Here is a 25,776-nt window from a genome sequence, read left to right as displayed (position 1 = left end):
TTTTAAATATAAATCTTGTTTTTGTGGTATGTTTGGATCCCGCATTTTCTTTTGTGGGAGAACTGGGCTCTGATGATGCCAAATAGCCTTGGTTTCTATTGCTTAGGTTCCTGTACTTGCCTCTAGCTATTAGATTGTGTCTGGTGTTTGCTTGTCTGCATTACTGGGTGGTCAGCTCTCTTCCCCATGCGATTTGGGTCTAATTTTTTATTTCTATTCCTCTTTAGAATTCTGAAAACTATATTATGTAATGAAAAAGCTACAGTTGGAACCATCTTCAGGAACTTCAGGTTTTCTTTATTATTCTCCACATTGAGAAAAATTTTACATACAGTTTGATATGAAACAGTGCCTTATCAGATTTTAGAATACAAATCACTTTCATTTACATTTATTTCCTCAAAACTTTACTTTTTAAAATATGAGTATATTTTCAATATAGTGTTTTAATAGTAATAATAATAATTACTACTCACAGGTTTGCTATTACTGTATTAATATATTTATGATACAGATACTTAGATTATATCACCTCTATATATTCTTACTAGCTTTTTGTAAGTATCAGGTTTTTATATTGTATTGATATTCTAGATATGTTTCAAATAAAATATCAATCATCTTATAAACACTTTATATGACTGGCTTTTCTTAAAAATGAACTACTGGACTCTCAAACAGGGATAATTAAACATATTTCCCTTCCAGAGAGTTACTACATGGGTAAGAGTGATCTGGATTATGTAGGACACTAAAGTAGTAGTCTTCTTATCTTTAATATCACAGGACACATCTGGTATGTGGAGAAGATGCTGCAGATAACTACACAAAGAAAAGAAGGGAAACTGAAAATTTGTAGGGAAAAAGAGAAGAAGTGTTATGTCTTACCCTTTGGGTTTTGTATAGTTTGATTGGTACCTCACAATATTACTTTGTGTGTGTGTGTGTGTGTGTGTGTGTGTGTGTGTGTGTGTGTAAAACAGTGACATTTAGTACACCAAGAATAACCAGAAAGAAGACAGTGGAGACAGCATTGCTTGGGACTTTTGACTGGTGCAAAGGCCACACCTAAAGCAATCACATCAGAGGTTCTCAACTCCTGAAGGGGCTCAGCACTTTTAAGTACTGTTATGAGGCCACATGCAATACAGGTCTTTATTCTAAACATGTTTCCACTTTGTATGTTTTTCCTTACAGATGAATAATATTGGCATGGCCTAGGGGGTTGAGCATTCGATACATCTAGCAGACACTTCCCTTGCATTAAGGTTCCTAAGCTCAGCACAGAAGTCCAGTTTTTCATAAATGACCACATTGTGTTTATGGTATCCCAAAGGCTTCAAACACTCCATAGATTCACAAAGGAAATGACTCCACAGTTTCCTAGAATGTGTGTTTGTGTTCCAACAACTGAATGCAAAGGTCATGAATAATTTAGCAATAAATGATTTCTGGATATAGTACAACCTACCATTCAAAAATGGAACACACAACGAGTCTGACAATATGCATGACTTCACATCCTGCAAAATTACTTCAAACTTGTTTCTGAATACACAGCATGCACATTTTGTATGGTGCATGCTCTCTTACCATGCAATGCTGCTAAACTACTTTGGCACAGATTGAAGATTAGATAGTAGGTTACACATTACAATAATTTTATTGTATATGCAAAGTTCTCTATTCTTGCAAAAAATGTGATAAGTTAATTACAAACAAATTTAATATTAATTTTCATGCTTTAAATGTTTAGCATATGTTCATCAAATTAGTATCTATATTGTTGTACTATTGTAGAATTTTTATTTTTAAAATTTCTATTTGAGTTGCTGATGAGCTTCAAAAGAAATATGTGAAATTTGGCTCAAGATCAGGGAAAACTTTTCAACAATTTTTCAGTTCATCTTAAAAATCATTCTGTCATATTTTACTATGTATATAAAGTGGCATTCTTAATGTTGACAGCTGTACATTATAATATGGATCACCTTGAAAATACATTACAGAAAATTACAAATTATAGATAATGTTTTATTGGATACTATCCTTATTTATATTTCAAATGTTATCCCCTTTCCTGGTTTCCCCTCCAGAAACTCCCGTCCCATACCCCTCCCCCTGCTTCTATGAGGGTGCTCCCCTACCCACCTACTCCCTTTTGCCTTTCCACCCTGGCATTCCTCTACACTGGGGCATCACGCCTTCACAGGACAAAGGGCCTCTCCTCCCACTGATGCCAGACAAGGCCATCCTCTGCTACATATGCAGAAGGAGCCATGGGTCCCTCCATGTGTAGTCTTTGGTTGGTGGTTTAGTCCCTGGGAGCTCTGCGGTGTCTGGTTGGTTGATATTGTTGATCCTCCTATGGGGTTGTAAACATACTTGTGCATCAAATACCCAACCAAGATTTCATTCTTTATGTGAAATAATTTCATTATTGGAACTAGAAAGCAAATTTGTTTTCAGCTTTAATGAATGACACACTTATATATATGCATATGTATGTAAAGAATTGTATTAAAATACATGTTTTATGATTTATTAGCAGTATGTTTTGTTTGTATACCTATTTTAAATATCCATATATACATAAAATAATATAAACCTTTTTTAGAATAAAAGTATTAGGTCGTAACATTATAGAAATTGAAAATATGTGTAAATATCTGTGTGTGTGTGCATACATGTGCAAATAACAACTAGTGAAAAATGAATGAGGTCAGGAATTTGAAAGAGATAAGGAAGCTATATGTGAAAGTTTGTAGGGGGAAAGAAGATATGTAATCATATAAAAATCTCATAAATTAAAAATACAGATTCTTAAGTGGAAAAAGACTAGGAATTCCTGTTTCACTACACTTAGAGCTCACTGTGACCTCGACTTCTGCTTCAAAAGGCCTTTACATAGTCCCACGTCAAGCAGCTTCACACTGCATGTGCTATCTCCTCTTTGGTGAGTTCAGTCCAAAGGATGCTTCCTGTTTACAGCTTTCTTGTATTTCTTTAAGCCTCCCAAAACTTCTACGAAATAGATTGTTATGATTGTTTATGAATGTATTCATGAATACAGAAGGCTAAATTAGAGCCTGTAAAGAGCAGAGGAGTCGTGCTTTTAGAACCAGCAACTGGAAGGTGATGAACCTTACGATCTATATGTATTATCAGAACTGTAAGGACTCCCTCAACACAGTGGTTAAAAGCAGCCAATATGATCCATAGAACAACTAAAGCAAAGCATAGGAAAAGTCAATACTATCAATGATGGGACACTATGAGGGGCTTAGTGTAAGAACTGCAGATCCTAACCAAAGAGGACTTCAATTGAGCCACTAGGCATTAAGATCTATGACTCAACAACTACACCTAGATGAAGCTAATTTCAGCTGCTAGATGCTGGGTCACTAGCATTCAAATCCCCGAGCACTAAGCTTTGTAAATTTGAAGACTTCTATATTTGGAAATAATAGCTTTCAGGGCTCAGAGCCATAGTGTCATTCTTGAAACCAGGAAAAAAATAACTTTTAGCATGAGCATCAATATGTTACAGTCAGACTTAACGTGTATAATTCTATAACTCAGTTCTCATGCCCTGTGGCGAAAAAAAGACCTATGAGCTTGAAGCATAACTCAAGAGCCCCTGTCACTATTTGTGATTCCCAGCCAAGTTAAAGAATGTGCCACACTTTGTGCCAAATCCATGCATTCCACAGGAAGCTCCAGAAAGCTCTACTGTGGTGTTTATACCAAGGATAAGGCATAGCTGAGGAGCTTTGGGAGATGAGCACCAACAGCATGGGACTCTAGAAATAGACTCACTAAAGGAAGCTAAACTTTACAAGTCAGAAACAATATTTCATGTGTTTTTTCTGAATGGATTTTTAATTTTTTCTATAGAATTTGGGTAAGGGGGTTGCTACAAATATCATGCATTATATTTATTATCCAGTGTATACAAAAAAATCAAAGGTCTCTAGGTAGAAGGCCTGTGAGGAAACTGGTATAGCTGAATCACCAACTGAGCCTCTCTGCACAATGCTAAGTGGCACACATTAGACCGTATTTTATCAGGTGTTGACATCACAGAATTATGTGTGAAACAATTATGTAATTTCCAGAAAAGAACAATTTTTATAACCATTCTTACACATTAGAAATACAGATCCTGTAACACAAGTAGGTCACAGGAAGAAAGGTGTATAACTGAGGTCTGTGCTGTTACTAGAAATCAAATATTCGAAATGTTACAAAGTGTCAGGATAAGTTCTTGACCACCTGGGAAAGAGAATACAAAGCATAAGCAATGTTGTCATTCTTGAAAGATATAGTAAGGACAGGAGAGAGTAAGGCTAAGGGACAGAGAGCTACTTGAGTCTCAATAAAAATCCGTCTGCAACAACCCATAGTCCATTACCTGTCAAACTCCATTTCTCTTAGGTACTTGAACGTTCTGTGGCTTTGATTAAATCCAAAGGGTAGGGGTAGGGGGATCAGGAGGCAAGGGTCATATGTCAGATGAGGAGGTATGTCTTACTTATAGCTGAGATTATGGTGGATATTATGAACAGTTGAAATATGACCTTCTAGCCTTTATAGAGGTGGTATCATGGTTAATCTAATTGGATTCCCATAAAAAAGACATGTATCTTACACATAGGTCAGCAGGCAGTAAATATTAGCCTTACACCACACAATGCAGACAGAGGAGGTCACACAGGGGTCAACCAATCCTGAAGTGGGAGACACTGCAATGTACACATATGTGGCAGACAGGTGGGTGAGAAATAGATGTGGAACAGTTTCAGCATTATAAAGAGAGATGGAACTGTTGATATAATGAAGGAGAATAGTAGCCTGTAGTGAGTAGCCAGGCCCTTCCTTCACCTGAGGACATGGTGAAGTCCTAACCCTTGTTGCCACTGAAGGCCACATCTAGTAGGTCTGTGACTATGCAGCCACAGGAGTCCCTGTCAATGCCCTTGGTGCACATTACCATTAGCAATCACAGAAATCACTGGTATGAGCTGCCACCAAGAACACCATTGAAGTCCAGAGTCTGAACAGTACTGGCCCAGCCCCTCAATGGCTGCAGTGCTCTGGAGCTGGCCCTAATTCTTACCAGCTACAGCAGCGCTCAGGAGAGCCAACCCTGCATCTTGCCTGGACAGGACAACAGAGCTGGCCCTGGTGGTGGGGCACACATGAGCCAGCGCCTATGGAAGGTAGAATAGGAGTGATGGCACCACCATTTCTTTGGCAGGAGGTTATGAAACTCCAAGGTAAATCCCTTCCTACCTAAGGGGTGCTTTGCCATATGGAAAGTCATGAGAACAGGGAGCTGGCCCTGCCCCACATCAGCTGTAGCACTTGGTAAAGTGGATCCTGCCCCTCTCCTTGGCAGCATAGTAAACTGGTCCAAGTGACAGGGTGCAGATACGTGATCCCTAAAGCCTGAACACCATAGGCCTTCCCCAGTCACTCATCTGCTGTAGTATGGTGTGGGGGCAGGGTTGATACCCCACTCACCGACCCTCACCACCTCCAGCATTCAGGGAAGCTGACCTGGATCGTGATATTAGGAGAACTATCCCCAGACCTTGGTGGCTGTAGCACTCAGGGGAGTGGGCTCTGCACCTTGACTGGGGACCACAGTGGAGCTGATCTTGATGGAAGGGGGCACAGGTGACACAGTCCTGAGGGCGTGAGAGCAGGTAGTTGCCCCTGCCTCCTCCAATCCGCAGATTGGGCGTGCTAGCTGAACAATACTGGACAAGACTCTTTCACAGGGAGAACCAGCAGACTGAACAGCTCAGCTGCCACTCAGTCCCAGATCCAGGACTTGGAGATGGCCCATCCACCTCAAAAATCTATATCATCTGTGAACCGTTGGGAAGTGTTAAAGGGCCAGTCCTAAGGATAAAAAAAGTTTAAAAATAATATATTAAATAAACAAGAAGGAAAGACAAAAAGAAAGAGAAGAAAGGAAATAACTGAGCAGTTTCTGACTCAAGAGGCCCCAAGTTATTTAATGTTTTCTGCTTTATCTTTATTTAGATTTTGCAACTGGAAATAATGAAGGAGGACTGGGGGAATGGTATACCTTTCTGTGACTTCTGGGGAGAATGTACTTTCTCTCTCTCTCTCTCTCTCTCTCTCTCTCTCTCTCTCTCTCTCTCTCACACACACACACACACACACACACACACACACACACAACACACTCATCAAAATCAGTCAGTAATAGTTAATATTATCAATAGTCATATTAAATCATATCCCATCAATTATTAGAATGAGTTCATCTTAAACTTCTTTCTAGAATTTGTTTAACTATGGAAGGGTTTTGACGCCAATTGCTAAAGACTGAATTTCAATAGGACTAAATATTTTTTTAAAATATGGCTAATCTCTAATATTCATAAGAAAGCTATAAGCCCTAGATGTTTAGCAGATGTTTGTAAACAATGGGGTGGCTTGCCCTTCTGTCCCAAAAGTGTGATAACTAATCTGAAAAGCTTCTGGAAGCCATTCACTCTCTGGCAGTTTCAGGAGATCCAGTAGTAACACTCTGTCAAATGCACCTTAGCATAGATACTGAGAGGAGAGAGGGACAGAGAGAGAGAAAGAGAGAGAGAGAGAGAGAGAGAGAGAGAGAGAGAGAGAGAGAGAGAGAGAGCAGTGGCATTTTGGAATACAGTCCCTGGCAGAATGCTCAATGCATTTGACAAAGGGGAGAACATGGCTAGATTGGGGCCATTCATTGCCTTCTCACAAATCTTATTTTTCTGTGTTTAATAACAAATTGTTGAAAAATAAAGTAAGTAAATTGTAAGACTATCGTGTGTGTGTGTGTGTGTGTGTGAGTGTGTGTGTGTATGTGTGTGTGTATGTGTGTGTGTGTGAGAAAGAGAGAGAGAGGAGGGAGAGACAGAGACAGAGAAAGAGAGACAGAGAGACAAGGAGACAGATAATGTGGGGCACAAAAAAGGTGTCAGGAGAGAGGAGATCTTTTCTTTAGATAAATGGATTTAAGCTCTCACTTTTCATGAGTGTGATCCAAAAAAACACTCAGAAAGTTGATTCTGCTTCTTGTTCCTGGGCTGATTATAGAAAGTGGGGGAACTTCCTACATTTAAAATGGAGGGCACAATTTGGATGTACTAAGAACCTGGGAGTAGGGGGAAGGGAAAGGATCAGACCAGAAACGAAGCAGACAAACAAGCAATCAGAGAATGCTTTCCTCTCTAAGGCAGCCTGAGAGGCAAACAAGCATGTGCATCACCTCTGGACACTGTGGTGTTAATGGTTGCTTTTCGCTTCTGTGTTGAAAGGCACCCGTGGGCTTGCTCCATGTTCCATGGATATCACGAGCAGAGATCGCAGCCAACTGCCTGCATTCCAGTCTCGCATTTTGAGTATCTTTTATATCATACATTTTACAAGTATCTTGAGCAGAGATAAGGCGTTTTTATTGCCCACTGTAAAAGATGCAAAGCTCCTTAACTCTGAGTTTTCTTCCCACAACTTGATTTTCTGCCTGCACAGAGGTGAGCTGCCCCCTTTTATGCCTTCTTATGGGAACTGAGTAAGGAGCCTTTACACACATGGGTATATGCAACTTATTCTGACATGATTAAGGAAGCCCTTTTCCTCTGACCCAGGGGCATTGCATCCTCCTAGCAGTCATGAATCTTCAGCAGGCTAACACATTACATCATCAGTAGGGTAAAATTGCAGGTCCTCAAAACTTGGCAGTATTCATTCATATAAAATCTAGTTTGGGGAATGAGAAATGGGGTCTTCAGATACCTGGGGAAGGTATTAAAGCAGTGGTGGGATTTGAAAATGAACTGTGTGAAAGAGGTAAGTGAGAGCTGTTTTGAGCAGGAGTCCATATCTCCCAGTCTCAAAGAAGCAAAGTACATTATTCAACAAATAATAAAAATAGAAATATGTACTTCCGAGCAGCAGAGATACTGAACTCCAGGGAAAGGAACAAAAACTCAGAGCACTGTTATAGTAACAATAGAAGTGATAATTAACTTACTCTGGTAGCCTGCTGTTTACAAGGCAATTCCATACACAATATTTTGTGTCTTACAAAACTTTTTTGAGATAGTCTTCTTTATTTCCTTAATTACAGAGCAGAGGAGATTAAAGTTTAAGAAGGTTATATAACTTGTCAAAACCCCAAACTACTGTTTGAAAAATAAACACTATGGAAAAACCTAAGGAAATTAAATCAAAACCAAAATGAAAGCAAGACTTGGCCATAGGTTTACAACATTTTGTTACAAACTATCACCTTTCACATTATCATTCACTCAAGTTTTGCTCCCTGTAAACTCTTATTTTTCTCTCACGGAAAAGAATAAAAGTGATGTACTTAACCTACACATTTTAGTTATTGTTTTCTCTCTTTCATTTCATTCTACAATGGGCTCATATGTCTTTTCATCATGAATTCTCTTTCATTGATTTCATGGTGCCTACTACACTAAAACTAATAAAAAAGAATCCCAACACACCTAGAAATCCCAAATGTTATAATATCTGCACGCATTGTGGTATCCTAATTTATACCTCATCAATTGCGTTGCTATTTTTGTTTGTTTCTGTGTATTTGGGACAGTGTCATACAATATAGCACTGACTGGCCTAGCCCAGGCTATCTGTATACGTGCAGTGATCCTTCCTAATCTATTCAATTCTAATCTACTCACAATTGAGAATAGATGGCCCAGTCCATTTTGGGTGGTGCCATTTATAGGCTAGTAGTCCCGTGTTCTGTAAGAAGGCAGGCTGAGCAATTCATGATGAGCAAGCTACTAAGCAGCATCCCTTTATGGCCTATACATCAGCTCCTTTTAATAGATCTCTCCTGAGAGACCCATTCAGAGCATGTCCAACACAGAGGTCAATGCTAGCAGCAAAACACCGAACTGAGAACAGGACCCCCTTTGGGGGAATTAGCGGTACAATTGAAAGAGCTGAAGGGACTTGCAGCCCCATAAGAGCAACAATGCCAACTAACCAGAGCTTCTAGGGACTAAACCACTAATAAAAGACTATATACATGGACTGACCCATGGCTCCAACTGCATATGTAGCAGAGAATAGACTTGTAGGGGCACCAGTGGAAGGGGAAGCCCTTGTTCCTGCCAAGGTTGGAGCTCCAGTGCAGGGGAATGTCGGGGGGTGGGGGACGGTAACAGGGGTGGATGGGAGGAACACCCTTATGGGGGAGGGGAAGGGGATGGGGCTTATGGGCAGGAAACTGGGAAAGAGAATAACATTTGAAATGTAAATAAAGAAATATATCTAATAAGAAAAATAAAATTAAAAAAATAAGAAAGAAAGACTTTCCCAATCATTTGTTGTTGTGTAAAACTTAGCCTAGGTCTCAAAAGCCTAGGTTCCCTGAAGCCTAAAACATGGGCTTATGTAAGTAGGAAAACACATATGGCTGGTTTCTCGGGTTGAGGAATAATTAGATCAATTTATATTAGAAAAATATTAATAATAATTTGATAAAAAAGAGGTTTCTCCCCATTTTTTGATATTTTATTTACATTTCAAATGTTAGCCCCTTTGCCAGTTTCCCCTCTAGAAGCCACTATTTCATCCCCTCCCCCTGCTTCTATGAGGATGCACCCCACCTATCAATCCACTGCTGTCTCCCTGCCTAGGAGTTCCCTGACACTAGGACATTGAGCCTTCACAGGACCAAGGGCCTCTTCTCTTGTTAATGCTCAACAAAGGCCATCCTCTGCTACATGTGTGGGTTTTTTTCTTGAGTTTGTTTATATAGTGAATTATGTTGAAGGATTTCCATATATTGAACCACTCTGCATCCCTGGGATGAAGCCTACTTGATCATGATGGATGATCATTTTGTGTTCTTGAATTTGGTAGTTTTACTTTGATATTCATAGGTAAAATTGGTCTGAAGTTCTCTTTCTTTGTTGGGTCTTTGTGTGGCTTAGGTATGAGCGTAATTGTGGCTCAGAGAACAAATTGGGTAGTATTCCTTCTGTTTGTATTTTGTGGACTAGTTTAAAGAGTATTGATATTGGTTTTCTTTGAGGGTCTGATAGAATTCTGAACTAAACCCATCTGGTCCTGGGCTCTTTTTGGAAGACTTTTAATGATTGCCTTGATTTCTTTAGGGGTTATGGGACTCTTTAGATGGTTTATCTGGTCCTGATTTAACTTTGGTACCTGGTATCTATCAAGAAAATTGACTATTTCATCATATTTTCCAGTTTTGTTGAGAATTGGCTTTTGTAGTTGGATCTGATGTTTCTTGTTCAGCTTCCACGTGTATATAGACTTCCTGTTGTTTCTGTTGTTATTGAAAAACAGCTGTAATATGTGGTGATCTGACAGGATGCATGGGATTATTTCTATCTTTTTGTATCTGTTTTGTGACCAATTATATGGTCAATTTTGGAGAAAGTACCATGAGGCACTAAGAAGAAGGCATATTCCTTTTTTTTGGATGAAATATTCTATTGATTTCTGTTAAATCCATTTGATTAATAACTTCTGTTGATTTCACTGTATCTCTCTCTGTTCAGGTTCTGTTTCCATGATCTGTCCATCAATGAGAGTGAGGTGTTGAAGTCTCCCACAATTGTGTGAGGAGCAATGTGTGCTTTGAGCTTTAGTAAGGTTTCTTTTATGAATGTGGGTGCTCTTGCATTTGGAGCATAGATGTTCAGAACTGAGAGTTAAACTTGGTATATTTTTTTCTTTGACAAGTATGAAGTGTACTTCCTTATGTTTTTTGATAACTTTTGGTTGAAAGTCGATTTTATTCGATATAAGAAGTACTACTTTAGCTTATTTCTTTGGACCATTTACCTGGAAATCTTTTTCCAGCCTTTTCCTCTGAGACAGTGTCTGTCTTTGTCACTGAGATGTGCTGCCTGTATGCAGGAAAACACTGGGTCCTGCTATGTATCCAGTCTGTTAGTCTATGTCTTTTCATTGGTCAATTGAGTCCAATGATGTTAAGAGATATTATATAAAAGTGATTGTTATTTTTGTTGTTAGAGGTAATGTTTTTATGGGTATCTTCTTTTGAGTTTGTTGGAAGAAGCTTACTTTCTTCCTTTTTCTAGTCTTTTTCTGACTTTCTTTGATAATGAAAAAGATGAGAAAGTGTAGGCCAAACAAACCTTTTCCTCCCCAAGTTTCTTTGGTAAGATATTTCATCTTTGAAATAGAAAACCTAAGACACTAATTCTCTAGTTCTACCCCACACAGTGCTCCCTACTGTTTTCTCTTCTTCCTTCTCTCTACCTAGACCTTCTCTCATGTGACCTTGATTTGATAACCATTCATAACTCAATGGCACACCACTCCGTATCCCAGCGTCTGACTTTATCTTGAGCTTCGAACGTGTACATCCAAGTATTTAATTTATATTTCAGTGAATCCCTGTAGAATCGTATAGCTCAAATATTCAAAATTGAAAAACTCTACTTCGTTATATACTCCATCTCACTGTCAAATGAATCACACTGGCTTAGGTGTGCAAAACAAAGTATAGCATCCCTCTTCCTTAGATCTCAAATTTAGTTGGAAAGTACATTAGTCCATTTTCCTCCGAATATCTCTCTCTCATATCTTATCTTCTTGCTGTTTCAGTGTCTTAATCTTCATGTGAAACTGTATATTCAACAGCCCCTCATAATATATATATATGTATATATATATACTTTCAGCTTAAGTTTTAATGTCATTTCACCATCCCCAAGTTAGTATACTCAGTCTTTCAATGATAAATTTTTACTAAGCGATAGAAATTTACTCAAAATACTTATAGAGTCACCTTTGTGATTATTGTTGAATTCTTAACACTTTCTCTCAGGATTATCTGCATTGCCATGTACACAGAGGTATACTAGACAAGGGAAGCTTATACACCGATGATTACTTCAGGTTCCATCCAGATAAAGAACATTCCTTCATCCCTCTATATCTGTTCTGCAAGCTACATGTATCCTCTGCTTCTGTAATCTCTATGCAATCTTGTCAATTAAAATTAAAGTCTCATTGCCCTTTAGCTTCTATCCAGATGGAGTACTACTCAGCTTTCAAAAAACAATGACTTCATGAAATTCACAGGCAAATAGATGGAACTTGAAAATATCATCCTGAGTGAGGTAACCCAGTCACAAAAGAATGCCCATAGTATGTACTCACTGATAAGTGGATATTAGGCAAAAAGAAGCTTGGAATACCCACAGTACAACTCACAGACCACATGAAAACGAATAAGAAAGCAGATCACACCAAAGTATGGATGCTACAGTCCTACTCAGAAAGGGGGAGAAAATAATCTCTGGGAAGTAGAGGGAGAAAGGGATCTGGGAGGGAGAGAGGATGAGGAGGGGAAAGGAGGCTAGTTCAGATATGAAAGGAGATGGGTGAGAAGTACAGAGGGTCAGAAGTTGTAAAGTAGGTGTGTAGCAGTAGGGGAGGGGGAGCTGGAGGTAGCAACTAGAAAGTCCCAGATGCCAGAGATCCAAGAGATTCCCAGGATGCAACAAGGAGAACATTAGCCAAAATACCCAACAAAGGGGAGAGAGAACCTGTAGAGAGCATATTCAGTGGATAGGCATGGCCCTGGGTTGAGGCATGGGGCCACCCACCCACCTCAAAAATATTAATCCAGAATTCCTGCTGTCAAAAGGAAATGCAGGGACAAAGAGGAGAGCAGAGACTGAAGGAAAGGTCATCAAGAGACTGGGATCTATCTCATCTGCAGATACCAAAGCCAGACACTATTGCTGATGCCAAGAAATGCTTACTGAAAGGATACTGGTATATCTGTCCCCTGAGAGGCCCTGCCGGAGCCTGACCAATACAGATGCTCATGTACAAAGCTAAACGTCAGATTGAGTGTAAGGACTCCAATGGAGAAGTTAGGCAAAGACTGTAGCAGCTGAATGAAGGGCTTTACAAACTCATAGGAAGAACAACAATATCCACCAACCAGACTCCCCAGAGTTCCAGGGGACCAAACCATAAACCATAAGGAACACATGGAGGGACCCATGTCTCCAGCTGGATATGTAGCAGAATATTGCCTCAACTGGGAGAGCCCCTTGGTCATCTGGGGGCTCAGTGACCCAGGGTAAGGGAATTCTAGGGCACTTAGGCAAAAGTGGGTGGGTGGGTGGAGGAGCACCTTCATAGAGGCAGGGGGAGGGAAGAGAGAGGGGATAGAGGGCTTGCCTAGGGGAAACTGGAAAGGAAGAGATTTTGAAATGTAAATAAATAAAATAAACAATAAAAAATGAAAAAACGAATGCTAAGAATTCATCAAAACTACGTCTACGGGGTCTAAAATAGTGGGAAAATATACTCATCACCTCCTTTTAGTACTGCAAAATTTATTTGTAAAAGAAAAAGGTGAGAGATCGACAGAAGACAAGCAAACAAGCAGGAAACTGAGTTTGAAGCACTAAGCAAACAGCCAGCAGAACCAGGATGAGACAAAAGAGATTATGCTGCCAGCATACATTCCAGAAATACAGTCTGGGTCAGGGCCAGAAGCTGGCACGTCCATCCATGTGAATCAGAAGAAATAAGGTCAGAAATGAGAGATGCATCTAAAATAAGTCCTCAGATGCAAATTTCAGGCCAAGAGGCAGCGTAAAGTCAAAACATTGTAGGTAAGCCAAGACAGTATAGTCAGAGGTTTCAGTCAAAGGAGAAAAATAAGTTAAGTGAAATTAAAGTACCTCAATCACCAGCTTCGTGATGCTAACCATAAGAGGACTGACTGCAAGGCACCTGAAATGATTCTGCACATTCAATCCCCGGAATCTCTGTGATCCTAGGAAAAGTGAGACGTATACCAAGGCACTGGGACTCAAATCCAGCTTTCTACGACACCAAATTATGTGTCCTCAGACAGTATGCTAGCTAGCACTGGGCCATTTATCCATTCGTGTTGCACAAAGAGAGTAATTACCAGTAAGTGTCTTGTCCTCCCAAAATAGAGCTAATCTAGCACAAGGCAAGAGACAGAAGTAAAAGCAAATCTCAGCATGATAAATTAGAAAGAGAGCTAGCATGTGATCTAATTTGTTTAACAATGAATTAAACACACACATACACACACACACACACACACACACACACACACACACACACACACACACACACACGGCAACCAGGTCTCTTTTCTTTCTTTCTTATCTCACCTCACTTCATATGAACAAATCACAAAATATATCTGAAAGACAGATTAGGTTTTCATGTTAGAAATGGGTTTTTTAAGATGAAGAATAAATCTTTTAAAATCAGAACCAGACATATTTATTAAATGTTTTATGAATTTCTTCTTGTTGATCTTTCCTGTGATATATATATATACATATATATATGTATGTATGTATGTATGTATGTATGTATGTATGTATATATATCCTCCACATTCTCCTCTTCTTCCTTTGCATCCATACTTTTGGTGTGTCGTTTGGAGGATTGAACAGAGGGCCTTGCTAAGCAAGCATCCTACCATCAAGGTTCACTCCTAGCCCTCCACATATATAATACAACGGTAATGACGGAGAATCGGTGAAGAGAACAAAGGAATATGAGTAGAGACTGCATCTTCATTACACAGAAAAACACTAATATTCATGAAAGACCAACCTCAATGCACTGGTCTGGGAGACTCCTGCGTATGTTGGTGTCAGAAGGAATCTTTTGAACCTCATCTTTTCTCCCATCACCTCACATGTCTCTCCACCATTCTCTAGTTCTTTCTACTGAATAGAAGCCATCCCTTTGGTTTTCATGACTAGCCTTAAGAAGACCTTTATTATGTTCCCATTGGAAAAGACACTCCTGACCTCTCTTTAGGTTTCCTGTTGTCCTGCACAAACTTCATTATATCAAGAGTTTTCATAAAAGCACTCTCTGGTTCCACCAAAAATTCCAGGCAGCATGAACCAGCTAGAACAGATATGCTGCCCCAGCTCACAGGGAAATCGACTGAATGGTCTGCTGGGAGGAATGGATGGGCCAAGTGTAAACTAGCATTTTTGCCTAATCTTATTGAAATGGACTATTTTCACAATATATTTTCTGCAGTGCCCCCACCGACTTCTTGTTCATGAAATCAAAAGTGTGATGGTGAATTAAAGTGTTCACCTGAAAAAAAATGCACATCCTGCCTCCAGGAAGTCAAGACCTGGGTCATCTTTCACAAAGAGATGACACTCAGAAGAGGCATACCCGCTGAACTTGGGAGGTGGGGCACACGGAGGGTCCTATTTCACTCTAAATCCTTGTGACCCACAAAGCACTTCACATCCTCTGAACCATTCAAAATGAGGATTTGAAGTGCTTCCTCAGGACTGCACTTCAATAAATCTGTTTCTCCTGAGTGAAAAATACTGACCTCAGGTTCTGCTGACACTGGGACCAATACCCTAGTTAGTGGCTATACTGTTTTTATTGTCCTTCATGTAAAAGTAAAAGGAAAAAAAAAGTGTAAACTATGACTGTGGCTAGTGCATTCTAGATTGCCCTATTTTGAGCAGCATTATTTATAAGACTATTTTGACGTGTTATTTTTCATAAGTACACATAGAAAACCACTATTGTTTTCACCTTTATTGTCATTTACCCTGCCAAGGATGGAGAATCAATTAGAAAAATTTATGCATCAGGGAAGATATTTTACTTTCCACTCAGAATTATTGTAGATTTGATGAGGTCATGCTTATAAATTATTTACAGTATGGCAGTAGAAATAAATAAGTTATAGTGATGATTGTTTTATTAAGCCCTAGAATAAATAAAATATTTTGAGGTTATTTTTTTAATTGAAAGAGATGAAGACCTTGTATTTATGCTACATCCAATGATGTTTAATATTGTCAGCATGAGTGTGTTGAAAATCAGGTCTGTGCCTCCACTGAATAGACTAAGATTCAGAATAGAATGGAGGAGGAAAAGGCGAGAGACTGCTCTGTACGTAGTACCTTGTCTGTCTGTCTGTCTGTCTGTCTGTCTGTCTGTCTGTCTATCTACCTACCTCCTCCTCATCATCATCAATCTATCTTTTTCTTCTTTTCCTTCTCCCACCTGGCTACCATGATGTTAAACTGAAATTGACCCAAAATAAGTATTTTATTTATTAACATGTTTTGCTCAAACACTTTGTGAAAGCAACAAAATTTTTGTACAATTTCACACTACCTACCACTAGCCAGTAAGTAAAGCAGGCCCCTGCAGGGGCAGATTCCTGTGATAATGGACCTTCAAATTGTTTTTTCATTTGTTGTCAGCTAAAACTTTATGGTACAAGCAGACCATGCCCAGAAGCATTCCTGTTCGTCATTTTAATCTCTGCGATCTTAAATTGAGCATGCTCAGGAATGGATCAGCTTGTACACATAGACCCTTTGAATAGAATCTCCATGTTCCCTCTGTTTGAGGAAGTCACTGCTTAGGAAATGACTCACCAGCTGTCCTTAGCTACTTTAGGTAATGAATCTTTTCCCACTGTTTTATGTCTTGATTGTGCTTATGTTGCATTTGTGCTTACCAAGATATTAACAGAGCTCATTTAGTTACAATAACACTACAAAGACCATGACAAGACAGGGAGTCAATACTGTAAAATACTAGTTTTAGGGCTGGTAGAATGTTTTCCTGCTATACCAGAATCATTATATTCTATCTGCAGTATACCTTAAATTGATTGTGGTGGCACAGAGCTATAATCTCAGCATTCTGGAGGTGGGTGCCAGAAGGTCAGAAGTTCAGGATTATTCTTGGCTATATCAGGAATATGAAGGCAGACAGGAGATCTTGTCTCAAAAAATAATAATGATTTGCTTATCAAACGGAAGGCCTTTTACACTGAATCAGAGTGCCTGTCTCTCAAGTGGAAGAAATTATACCTGAATATGAACATTCGGCACCTCAGTCAGCAAGTCACAATAATTGCCCAAGTATCTACACTGCTGGCTGCTATAAATGGTATGAAATTCATGAATGTTTGGAAGTGTTCATCCCATAACACAGTACCATTCAAAAATATTTCACATGCAGTAGAATACACTTTATACACTGCAAGCATAAGGCTAATCCCAAACGACAACATGCAGGCAGATAATCAGCCATTTGAAAATATGATGTCTCATGTACTCAGAAGTCATTCCTACTCATGACGATACTTGGAGTCTCTTAACCCTTTGCTGTGTCCTGAAACCACAGCAGGAAGCACAAACCCACCAATAATGAGGTAAGCTCAATTCTCTACACAGCAGGAGTGAGGGCTTTCTATCTTGTAACTGCAGTTCAGATGACTTTATATAAAGTGTGGAGGCAGAAATTAAACTTCCTTTCCACATCTCAATGAAAATGCCTCCCATGGAGTGACTTAGTCTGCAACCCAAAACAGGAGCCTGGTCACAGCATGCTACAGGCCACCACAGCAGGCTTCACTTTAGCTGTCATCTCCATGTGAAGCCACACCACAGAAATAAAGCAGAAATATTAGTGGAAGCTTCTCCATTGTGAACATGCTCTAGTCTGGTAGCAGGAGGAAGGACACTGACTCTCCATGCTTCCAAATGTGACACTCTTCTATTTGATTATTAACAGTAAGTTCACATGACCAGCACAACATATTCCCTCTCTGACTCTCTGTCTCTCTCTGTCCGTCTCTGTCTCTCTCTGTCTCTGTCTCTTTCTCTCTTTCTCTCTGTCTCTCCTCCTCCCTTCCCCTCCCCTTCTCTCCCTCCCTCTCCCCCTCTCTCTCTTTTCCCCCTTCCTCTCCTTCTCCCTCTCCCCCTCTCTCTGATAATATAGCAATTGTAAACAGGTTTAGCAGTGCCAGCTTTCTAGACATTCTGCATATTTCTCCAATGTAGTTTATTCAATGGATATTTCTAATAATGAATATTTCTAATTTTTTATCATTTTATTGTTTAAGAGTACAGAAAATAGGAAAGTTACCCAGTGTCGGATACAGGATGAGGATCTCAGCATGCACCTTCAGGAGTGCTGGCTGTACTGAAGGAGCACTGTCCCAGTTTCACCTTATTCACCTCTTGTTCATTTTGAAACCAGCCAAGATGTCTTGATAGGCACAGAGTTAAGGTGTCTATTATAGCACCATGGGCAGAATCCATAATCAGGTAACAAACAAGATGTTTTTTGTTGTATTCTCTAGGTTTGATTTTGATTTAATTTTGCTGTGACGAATTTAATGAGATCATTCATTCTTCTCAAGTATTCACAGCCATACTCTACTACCCCCAAAGCACACAAAACATTATTATTTGACTCTTAGCATGTTACAAATTTAATAATAGTTCAAGAACTTATTAAAGAACTACTCACTAATACATTTGAAAGGACAATTTGTTGGTAAAAAAATTAAAAATTAATATTAAGAAAACAGTTCCAATATGGTTATTCTCTAATAGAATATGGAGGAATGTCAACTTCTAATGATGTTTTGTAAGATAAAGACCCTGATCTCTAAATGTCTAGTAAGCTGAAGGCATGCACTGATGTTGAGAGAAGTGTGTTACTTAGAATCATCACATCAGGTTTATATTTTCAGTTTCTTTTGTTACTGGGAATTTATTATAAAAGATTGCATTCTAATCACTTTTCCTCTTAATTAGCTGGGAAGTTCCTGGAAGTGTAATTAACATTTCTTTTTTGCCTTAATGATTTGAGAAAAAACAGAAAATGTGATGATCCTGAAATCTCAGCTAGTTTTTATAGAATTAACAATTAATCATCAATTTGTCATCTCATAAATGTATTATAGATAAACCCTTACTACACATAAAATGAAGCTTAGGTTGAAATACTCTAGTATGCAGTGAGCTGTCTTGGTTTATCATTTGAAGAGCTAATTTACATGTTGTCTTAAATTCATCAGATCTTCTCTTTCATTGGAATTCATGATTGAGATTGGGCACAACTGTGGAGGTACAATGTGCTCATGATTTTTTTTCTTGATCTTTCTGGAATGGATAGGTTCACAAACAATAAAAAGGAAATACCTCTCGGTTTGGGTTCTCTCATTTTATTTCTTTTACCAGTAGTGTTTTCCAGGCTTAGTTTTATATCCAATATGCTAGGTTTTTTTTTAATCTCATAGTTGATTTAATTGGTCTTCTTTTGAAGAAATTATGTTAAAAGGCAGTCTTCAGGTGACCTACTTGTGAATACAAAGCACATGCCTGCATCTGTTCCCAGGACAAACAGGATCTGTGATTTATTCTTGTAACGAATCACATGATATTTAAAAAATAGGTCAAAAATTATACTATATCTTCCATATGAATACTCACACTCAGCATATTTCTGAAGTTGGGAAAATTCTGAGGGGCTGAGATGGGCCCATTTTTCCTGGTTTGTCATGGCGTAGGTGATGAGATTCTTACACAGCAGATGAGGGCTTCTTTATCCAGATCTTGGTCAGAATTCAATGCTTCAAAGATTTTACAAGGTGTGTTTCATGATAAAATAGCCTGGACTTCCAGAATATGGACTCTGTCCAAATGAAACTGCTGTTGATGTTTGTAATTTCAATAATTTGTTAAAGCACTGTGAAAAGAAAACATGAAAATCAAAAGATTAGCAATAATTCACAAAGGAAAATGGTAAGGATTAAATGATAAGGGTAAACTGGTAAGGATTATATCTCCTAAACAATAAATTATAGGTTTATCTTAATTTGCATACTTTTGAACCTTTAATCACTTCTTCCTTCTTTAATAACAACCCATGTTCTTTCCCTAATAACAAGTCACATAAATCAATGTAATAGAGAGTACGAAATGTGAAGAGCATTTTGTTTAATCAAACTATGCTGACCAAAGTAAATTTATGTGTTTAATTTTATAAAGTCTACATTCTAAGAATAGACAAGAACATTATTTATATCTAAGCAGCAACACACACACAAACACACACGTATACACACACACATATAGATATATAAATAACTTGCTAAAATCTAGATTTCGAATAGTGTTCCATGGACATCAGTTTAAGGGTTCTTTATAAATGTTATACAGCAATTAAATTTGAAAATACTTTTAGTTTTATAACCTTACATTTTTTTCAATAAATGTGCCAAATCAAAGTATTTCCAAATGCCTGAAAGACTTGCTTAATGAAGAGTGGATGACTCTAGTGTGAATCACGTTTTAAAATAAATCCCCAAGTTGTCACTGGCTTAGATTCATTGGCAAATTTATAAAGACAAAAGTGAACTCCATCTGGCTTCAGTGTTTTATCGGAGACTATAATCAATTGCGCAGGACTCAACCAGGCTGGCATTGGACCTGCTATAGAAATCAAAGCTGGGGAAGAATTACTTGGTCTCTAAAAATTGCATATTAGAAAATTTATGACAAAAGATATAATCAAAGTCAGAAAATCTATAGCATGTCTGAAAGGAAAAAGAAACCAAAACCATAGAACAAAAAAGGCATTGTTTTGGTTTGGGCAGTATTTTAAAAAGGGTATATACCATTATTTTTATAAGGAAATACATTTTTGTTATTTGATGTGAAATACCAAACGATATGTATACAAATGTCCAAGCAATTTGAAATAAGTCAGAACATATGTAATGGATGTAAATGTGTCTCCATCGAGTCTATTCTGCTGATTTTATTGTTCACACTGATTTCCCCCTGATTCTGCTACTTCTTAGGTCCATACAGTCATGTAAGGTGATGAACTCTGTCCTCCCTCTCCAAAGGGAGCTATATGATTCCACCACAATTGTCTCTTTCCAGGCTTCACATTGGGCTCCTTCCCAGGGTTTTGAATGTTGAGTTCAGTAGTTGAAGGACAGGGTAAAAATGGCCATAGCTAAATCATTTCAGATATATGTGGACACCTGTTCGTATCTGAGCCTGATTCACCAGTGCTCTCCTTGCTTCCACAGCATAGTGATATCCTTTTAATAAAGGAGCAAATGTAAAAGACAGACCAAGGCTATCATATACATATACAGTTATTATACATTAATCTTTTTCTTTAAAAAATTGACAGATCAGTTTCTGCTCTCTATGACCCCTGAATCTCATGATGATAGCTCATTGGTTTATTCAACAAAGCTTTGTGAATCCCTGAATGTGACTCAACACTCTTGTCATTGGAGACGTAGCAAAGAGCCAAACTCAAGAAAGATGGAAATAGTGCTGATGATATCAGCTGTCGAGGAGGGTGTACAAGATACGTGTTGCGTATTAGTCTACACAGTCTTCCCATTTTAGTTCTGGGAAACAGACATTGATGGTGTTTTTGATCTTGTATCTAGCGAGACAACTGACACGGGGTGTATGGCATTATGGATCACAATAGTCTCTATCTCCAATCTCAATCCATTCAGTGTCTATTGGCATCCTGGGTAGCAAAACTGCAGTGAATGGATATCCACTTAAATGATTATTCTGCCAGGTTCCTGGAATAAAGAATTGGTAAATTAAATGTAAGAAGATATAGATTGAGGCATGAAATAATGGTTCGTTAGAATAAAAAGCAGGTAAGTGTACTTTTAAAACCTTCTTATCATTCTCCCTACCCGGTGACATGTTGGGTACATGTGGAAGAGCTTCTTGTACTGTGCAGGTAAATGATAGATGCAAGCCGTGAGCTAGGTAGAGCTCAATAAATGGGTCTGTGAAAGGTAAATAACTAAGAACCGAACAAATTTAAGCCCTCTCTTGCTTTAGGAGTAAAGTTCTATTAGAGCAGAGACAGGTTCAGTAAAGAAACGAGCAGGTGGCCTTTGGTTTTCTTTAAAAATTGTATGTTTACTATACAAAACACTGCAACAAACAATAAATGACTGACCCAATATTGCTAAATATTCTATCATGTGATAGAAATAAAAAACCATATCCTTGTTATCATATATTTCCCTTTAAAATTGTACCTAATAGGAACTTCCGACTTCTTTGTTTACCATTGGCAATTTCCAAATTCTCCTATTGTTCTTAGATGGTCAGAAGCTAAAATACTTTCAGAAGTCAGTCTAAAATTTTTCCAGAATTATGACTAGCCAGTTATGAAGACTAAAACTTATAAGGTGGTTGTATTAGTTCTTAGTTCCATTGTGAGGAGACACATATTAAGTAAAGTGAGTTAAAAATTTGGTATTAAAGCATAATATTCAAACAAATACAGGGGAATGCTTTGTGTGGATGTGCAATTTCAGTTCCAATGACTGACCAGAGCCATGCTGTGCACACAGTACAAACAACTCGGGTCACTGAAACTTTAGTTTCTTTTATTTAATTAGTAGTATGCGGGCAGGAAAATAGCATTTTCTGAAAACCTTTAACTAGGTGAACATTAGGCCTATGAAAAGATAAGTGTAGCTTGTATAATATCAGATCCAGAGACACAGCTATGCTTCAAGCCACAGAAGGTGTTGAAAATAACAGCAGCACATTCTCACAGTCTCTGCCTCTTCACAAATGGTTAGAAAGAACGTGACAATATTCAATTGGGAATCCCCATGGTGTGTTCACAGATCTCCTGTTCCCCTGCAGAAGGTTTTCTTTAGGCACATGAAAGGAATGCCAGGAGGGAACCACTGCGCAGGCTTTTGGAAAGCAGTCTAATTCTGGCTTTCTCATCTAGTCAACAGATGTGCCATTTTGCTTAGTTAGTGGCAGGAAATAATTACATTGGAGGAGCTGAAGGAAGCTTTTTGGCCCATTGTACCTAGGCTGAAAACATTTCTCATATTACAGAAAGAACTAAATGTCCTTGTGAGAAAAAAATCAAGTTATATTCAGATAAAAGAATCTGCAGATTGTCAGCTACAGAAAAGGATAATTTTTAAGGATAGTTTCATGAAGACAGCATGTCATAACTCCAATCACAGAATAAGAATTAGTGAATATTAATTCACACAGGAGAATTTAAGATGTGCTTACAAACTCAAAGTGTTACAACAACAGAAAATACGGCCAGAATCTCAAGAACCATATTTTTTTTTGTTTGAGGGGGATTCAAAAATAAAGGAAAAAATAAGAATGAGTAAAGATGCAATAACAATTAATCCCCATAGGTTGCTCAGTGAAATTAAAATCAGGTCAAATAGAGTACCAATTCTATAATTACTAAGTTTTTATTCATTTAACTCTGAGAAGAACTGTGAATTTGAGGACAGATAGCAGGTAGGCAGTGTGCTACATACTGATAAAGCAGTAATGTGTCAATTAGTTGTAACATTTGAACTCTCAGATTACTTTTTTTCCCAATAATTTTTATTCACACTCTGATTACAGCCTCCACCTCTTCTCTTCCTACTTCAACCCTTACAAATCCCTTCTCCCATTGCCTTTCCCGTTCTCCTTAGAGAAGAGGATCCCCACTTGGGTACCACCCTACCCTCAGACATCTATTTCCAGGAGAACTAGGTGTACCCTCTCCCACTGAGGCCTAAACATGGAGATATCAGAAGATAGAAAGATAAGATTGATGAAGCTAAGAAAGGAGTGCATGATGACAGAAGCCAGATATAGATGTCTACTGAGAGATACAGCGAGAAAGCATGTCAAATATAGAGGTGAGTGCTAGCAGCAAACCATTGAACTGAGAACAGGACCGCTGTTGGAGGAATTAGAGGAAGAATTGAAAGACCTGAAGGGGCTTGCAAACCCCTAAGAACAACAATGCCAACCAACCAGAGCTTCCAGGGCCTAAACCACTACCCAAAGACTATACATGGACTGACCCATGGCCCTAACTGCATATGTAGCAGAGGATGGCCTTGTTGGGAACCAATGGAAGGAGAAACCCTTGGTCCTGCCAAGGTTGGACCCCCAGTGTAGGGGAATGTTGGGGGGAAAGAAGGGGTGGATGGGAAGGGGAACACCCTTATAGAAGAAGGAGGAACGGGATAGGGGGCTTATATCTGGGAAACCAGGAAAGGGAATAACATTTGAAATATAAACAAAAATAATCCAACAAAAAAATAAAGATTTCTCATGCTTATGAATCTGGAGGATTAACATGATGAAAATGGCTGTCTTTCCCAAAGCAAACTACAGATTCAATGCATCTACTGATTCAATATAATTTCCATAAAAATTCCAACACAATTCTTTACAGACTTTGAAAGATCAATTCTCAACTTCATGTTGAAAAACAAAAAAACACAGGATTCCTAAAACAATCCTGAACAATAAAAGAACTTCTGGAGGTACCACCATGTCTGATCTCAAGCTGTACTACATAGTGGTAGTAATAAGACCTGCATGATATTGGTACAGAAACAGACAGGTTGATAAATGGAATTGAAGTTCTTGTTATACAGATCTTTCACTTGCTTGGATAGCAATACACAAAGATAGTTTATATTATTCATGGCTATTGGAAACGGTGCTGTTTGGCTAATTTCTTTCTTGGCTCATTTATTATTTTAGGAGGGCTACTGATTTTTTATTTTATTTAATTTTGTATCCAGTCACTTTTACTGAAGGTGTTTATCAGATTTAAGGGTCCTCTGGTATAAATTTCATGGTCACTTATGTATACTATCATACCAGTTGCATATAATGATACTCTGACTTCTTCCTTTTCATTACTATCCCCTTGATCTCCTTTAGTTGTCTTATTGTTCTAGCTAGAACTTCAAGTCCTGTGTAGAGTAGATAGGAAGAAGGTGAAAAACCTTGCATTGACCCCGATTTTAGTGAAATTTCTCTGTCCATTTAATTTGACGTTGACTACTGGCTTGCTGTATATTGCTTTTATTATGTTTAGGTACATACCTTCTATCTCTGATCTCTCTAAGACGTTTAATGTGAAGGGGCATTGGATTTTGTCAAAGGCTGTTTCAGCATTTAATGAGATGATCATGTGATAAATCAAAGACCCTAAAATAAACCCATACATCTACAGACACTTGACTTTTGACAAACAAGGGAAAACCATACAATTGAAAAAAAGAAAGCAACTTCAACAAATGGTATTGGGCTAACTGGAACTCTAAGATTTCTTTAGGCGAATGATCTAAATTAGGTAAACCAGCTACATAAATAAATGATTAGAAAGTATAAGTAACATTTTTAAAAAACAGGCATTATTACTCTATATAGAAGTAAAAATATGGCTTGATCTACTTTGGAATATTACAAAAGCAACAAAAAGCACTATTCTTTAAACAAAATGGCAAAAGTTAACAACTGTTCACAAACGAGGCTTGTTTCCCGATATAGGAGAATGCCAGGGTGTTGAGGTGGAAGTGGGTGGGTGGGAGTGGGAACATCTTAATAGATGTAGGGGGAGGGGGGATTGAAGAAGGGGGGAAAGTGGACAACATTTGAAATGTAAATACATAAAATATCTAAAAAAAGAGAAAGAAAGAAAAATAATAATAATAATAATAATAATAATAATAATAATAATAATAATAGAGAATGTGCTGGCTATTTACAGCAGCATGAGTATAAAGCTAGATTCAGTAGCGATGAAGAAGCCCTGATTAGGAAGAAATGCTTCCCTTAAATAGGGTTGTAGGGCATTTTTATAACTCATTGTGGGTGGGGCCATCTCTTGGTTGGTGTTTCTGGACTCTATCTGAAATAAGGATGAGCAGGCCATAAGGAGTAAGCTGTAGGTTGATGTCATTATGCAGGTGGAGGCAGGTACAGGATAGAACAAGGCCTGTCATTGGATGAGAAGGAAGGATGGGCAGGAGAAAAGTTTTAGAGAGAAAGGGGAGGCAGGAGGGAGGAGGAG

The 25,776-nt window shown here is 38.4% G+C and overlaps 1 protein-coding gene across 11 annotated transcripts in view; it reads right to left on the bottom strand.

Annotated features, from left to right (window-relative positions):
* Positions 1-25,776, bottom strand: part of Dgkb (diacylglycerol kinase, beta) — a 756,364-nt gene that overhangs the window by 625,911 nt on the left and 104,677 nt on the right. For all 11 annotated transcript variants that reach the window (XM_087554410.1, XM_087554412.1, XM_087554415.1 and 8 more), the window contains 1 exon segment: positions 19,353-19,608. In XM_087554410.1, the coding sequence (XP_087410536.1) occupies positions 19,353-19,422 (70 nt within the window). In that variant the 5' untranslated portion in view covers positions 19,423-19,608.

Source organism: Rattus norvegicus, chromosome 6 (genome assembly GCF_021556685.1).
Source record: "Rattus norvegicus strain SHRSP/BbbUtx chromosome 6, alternate assembly SHRSP_T2T, whole genome shotgun sequence".
NCBI classification, from domain to species: Eukaryota; Metazoa; Chordata; class Mammalia; order Rodentia; family Muridae; genus Rattus; species Rattus norvegicus.
The sequence above is the reverse complement of the archived record's forward strand: the minus strand, read 5'-3'. Positions and strand labels throughout refer to the sequence as shown.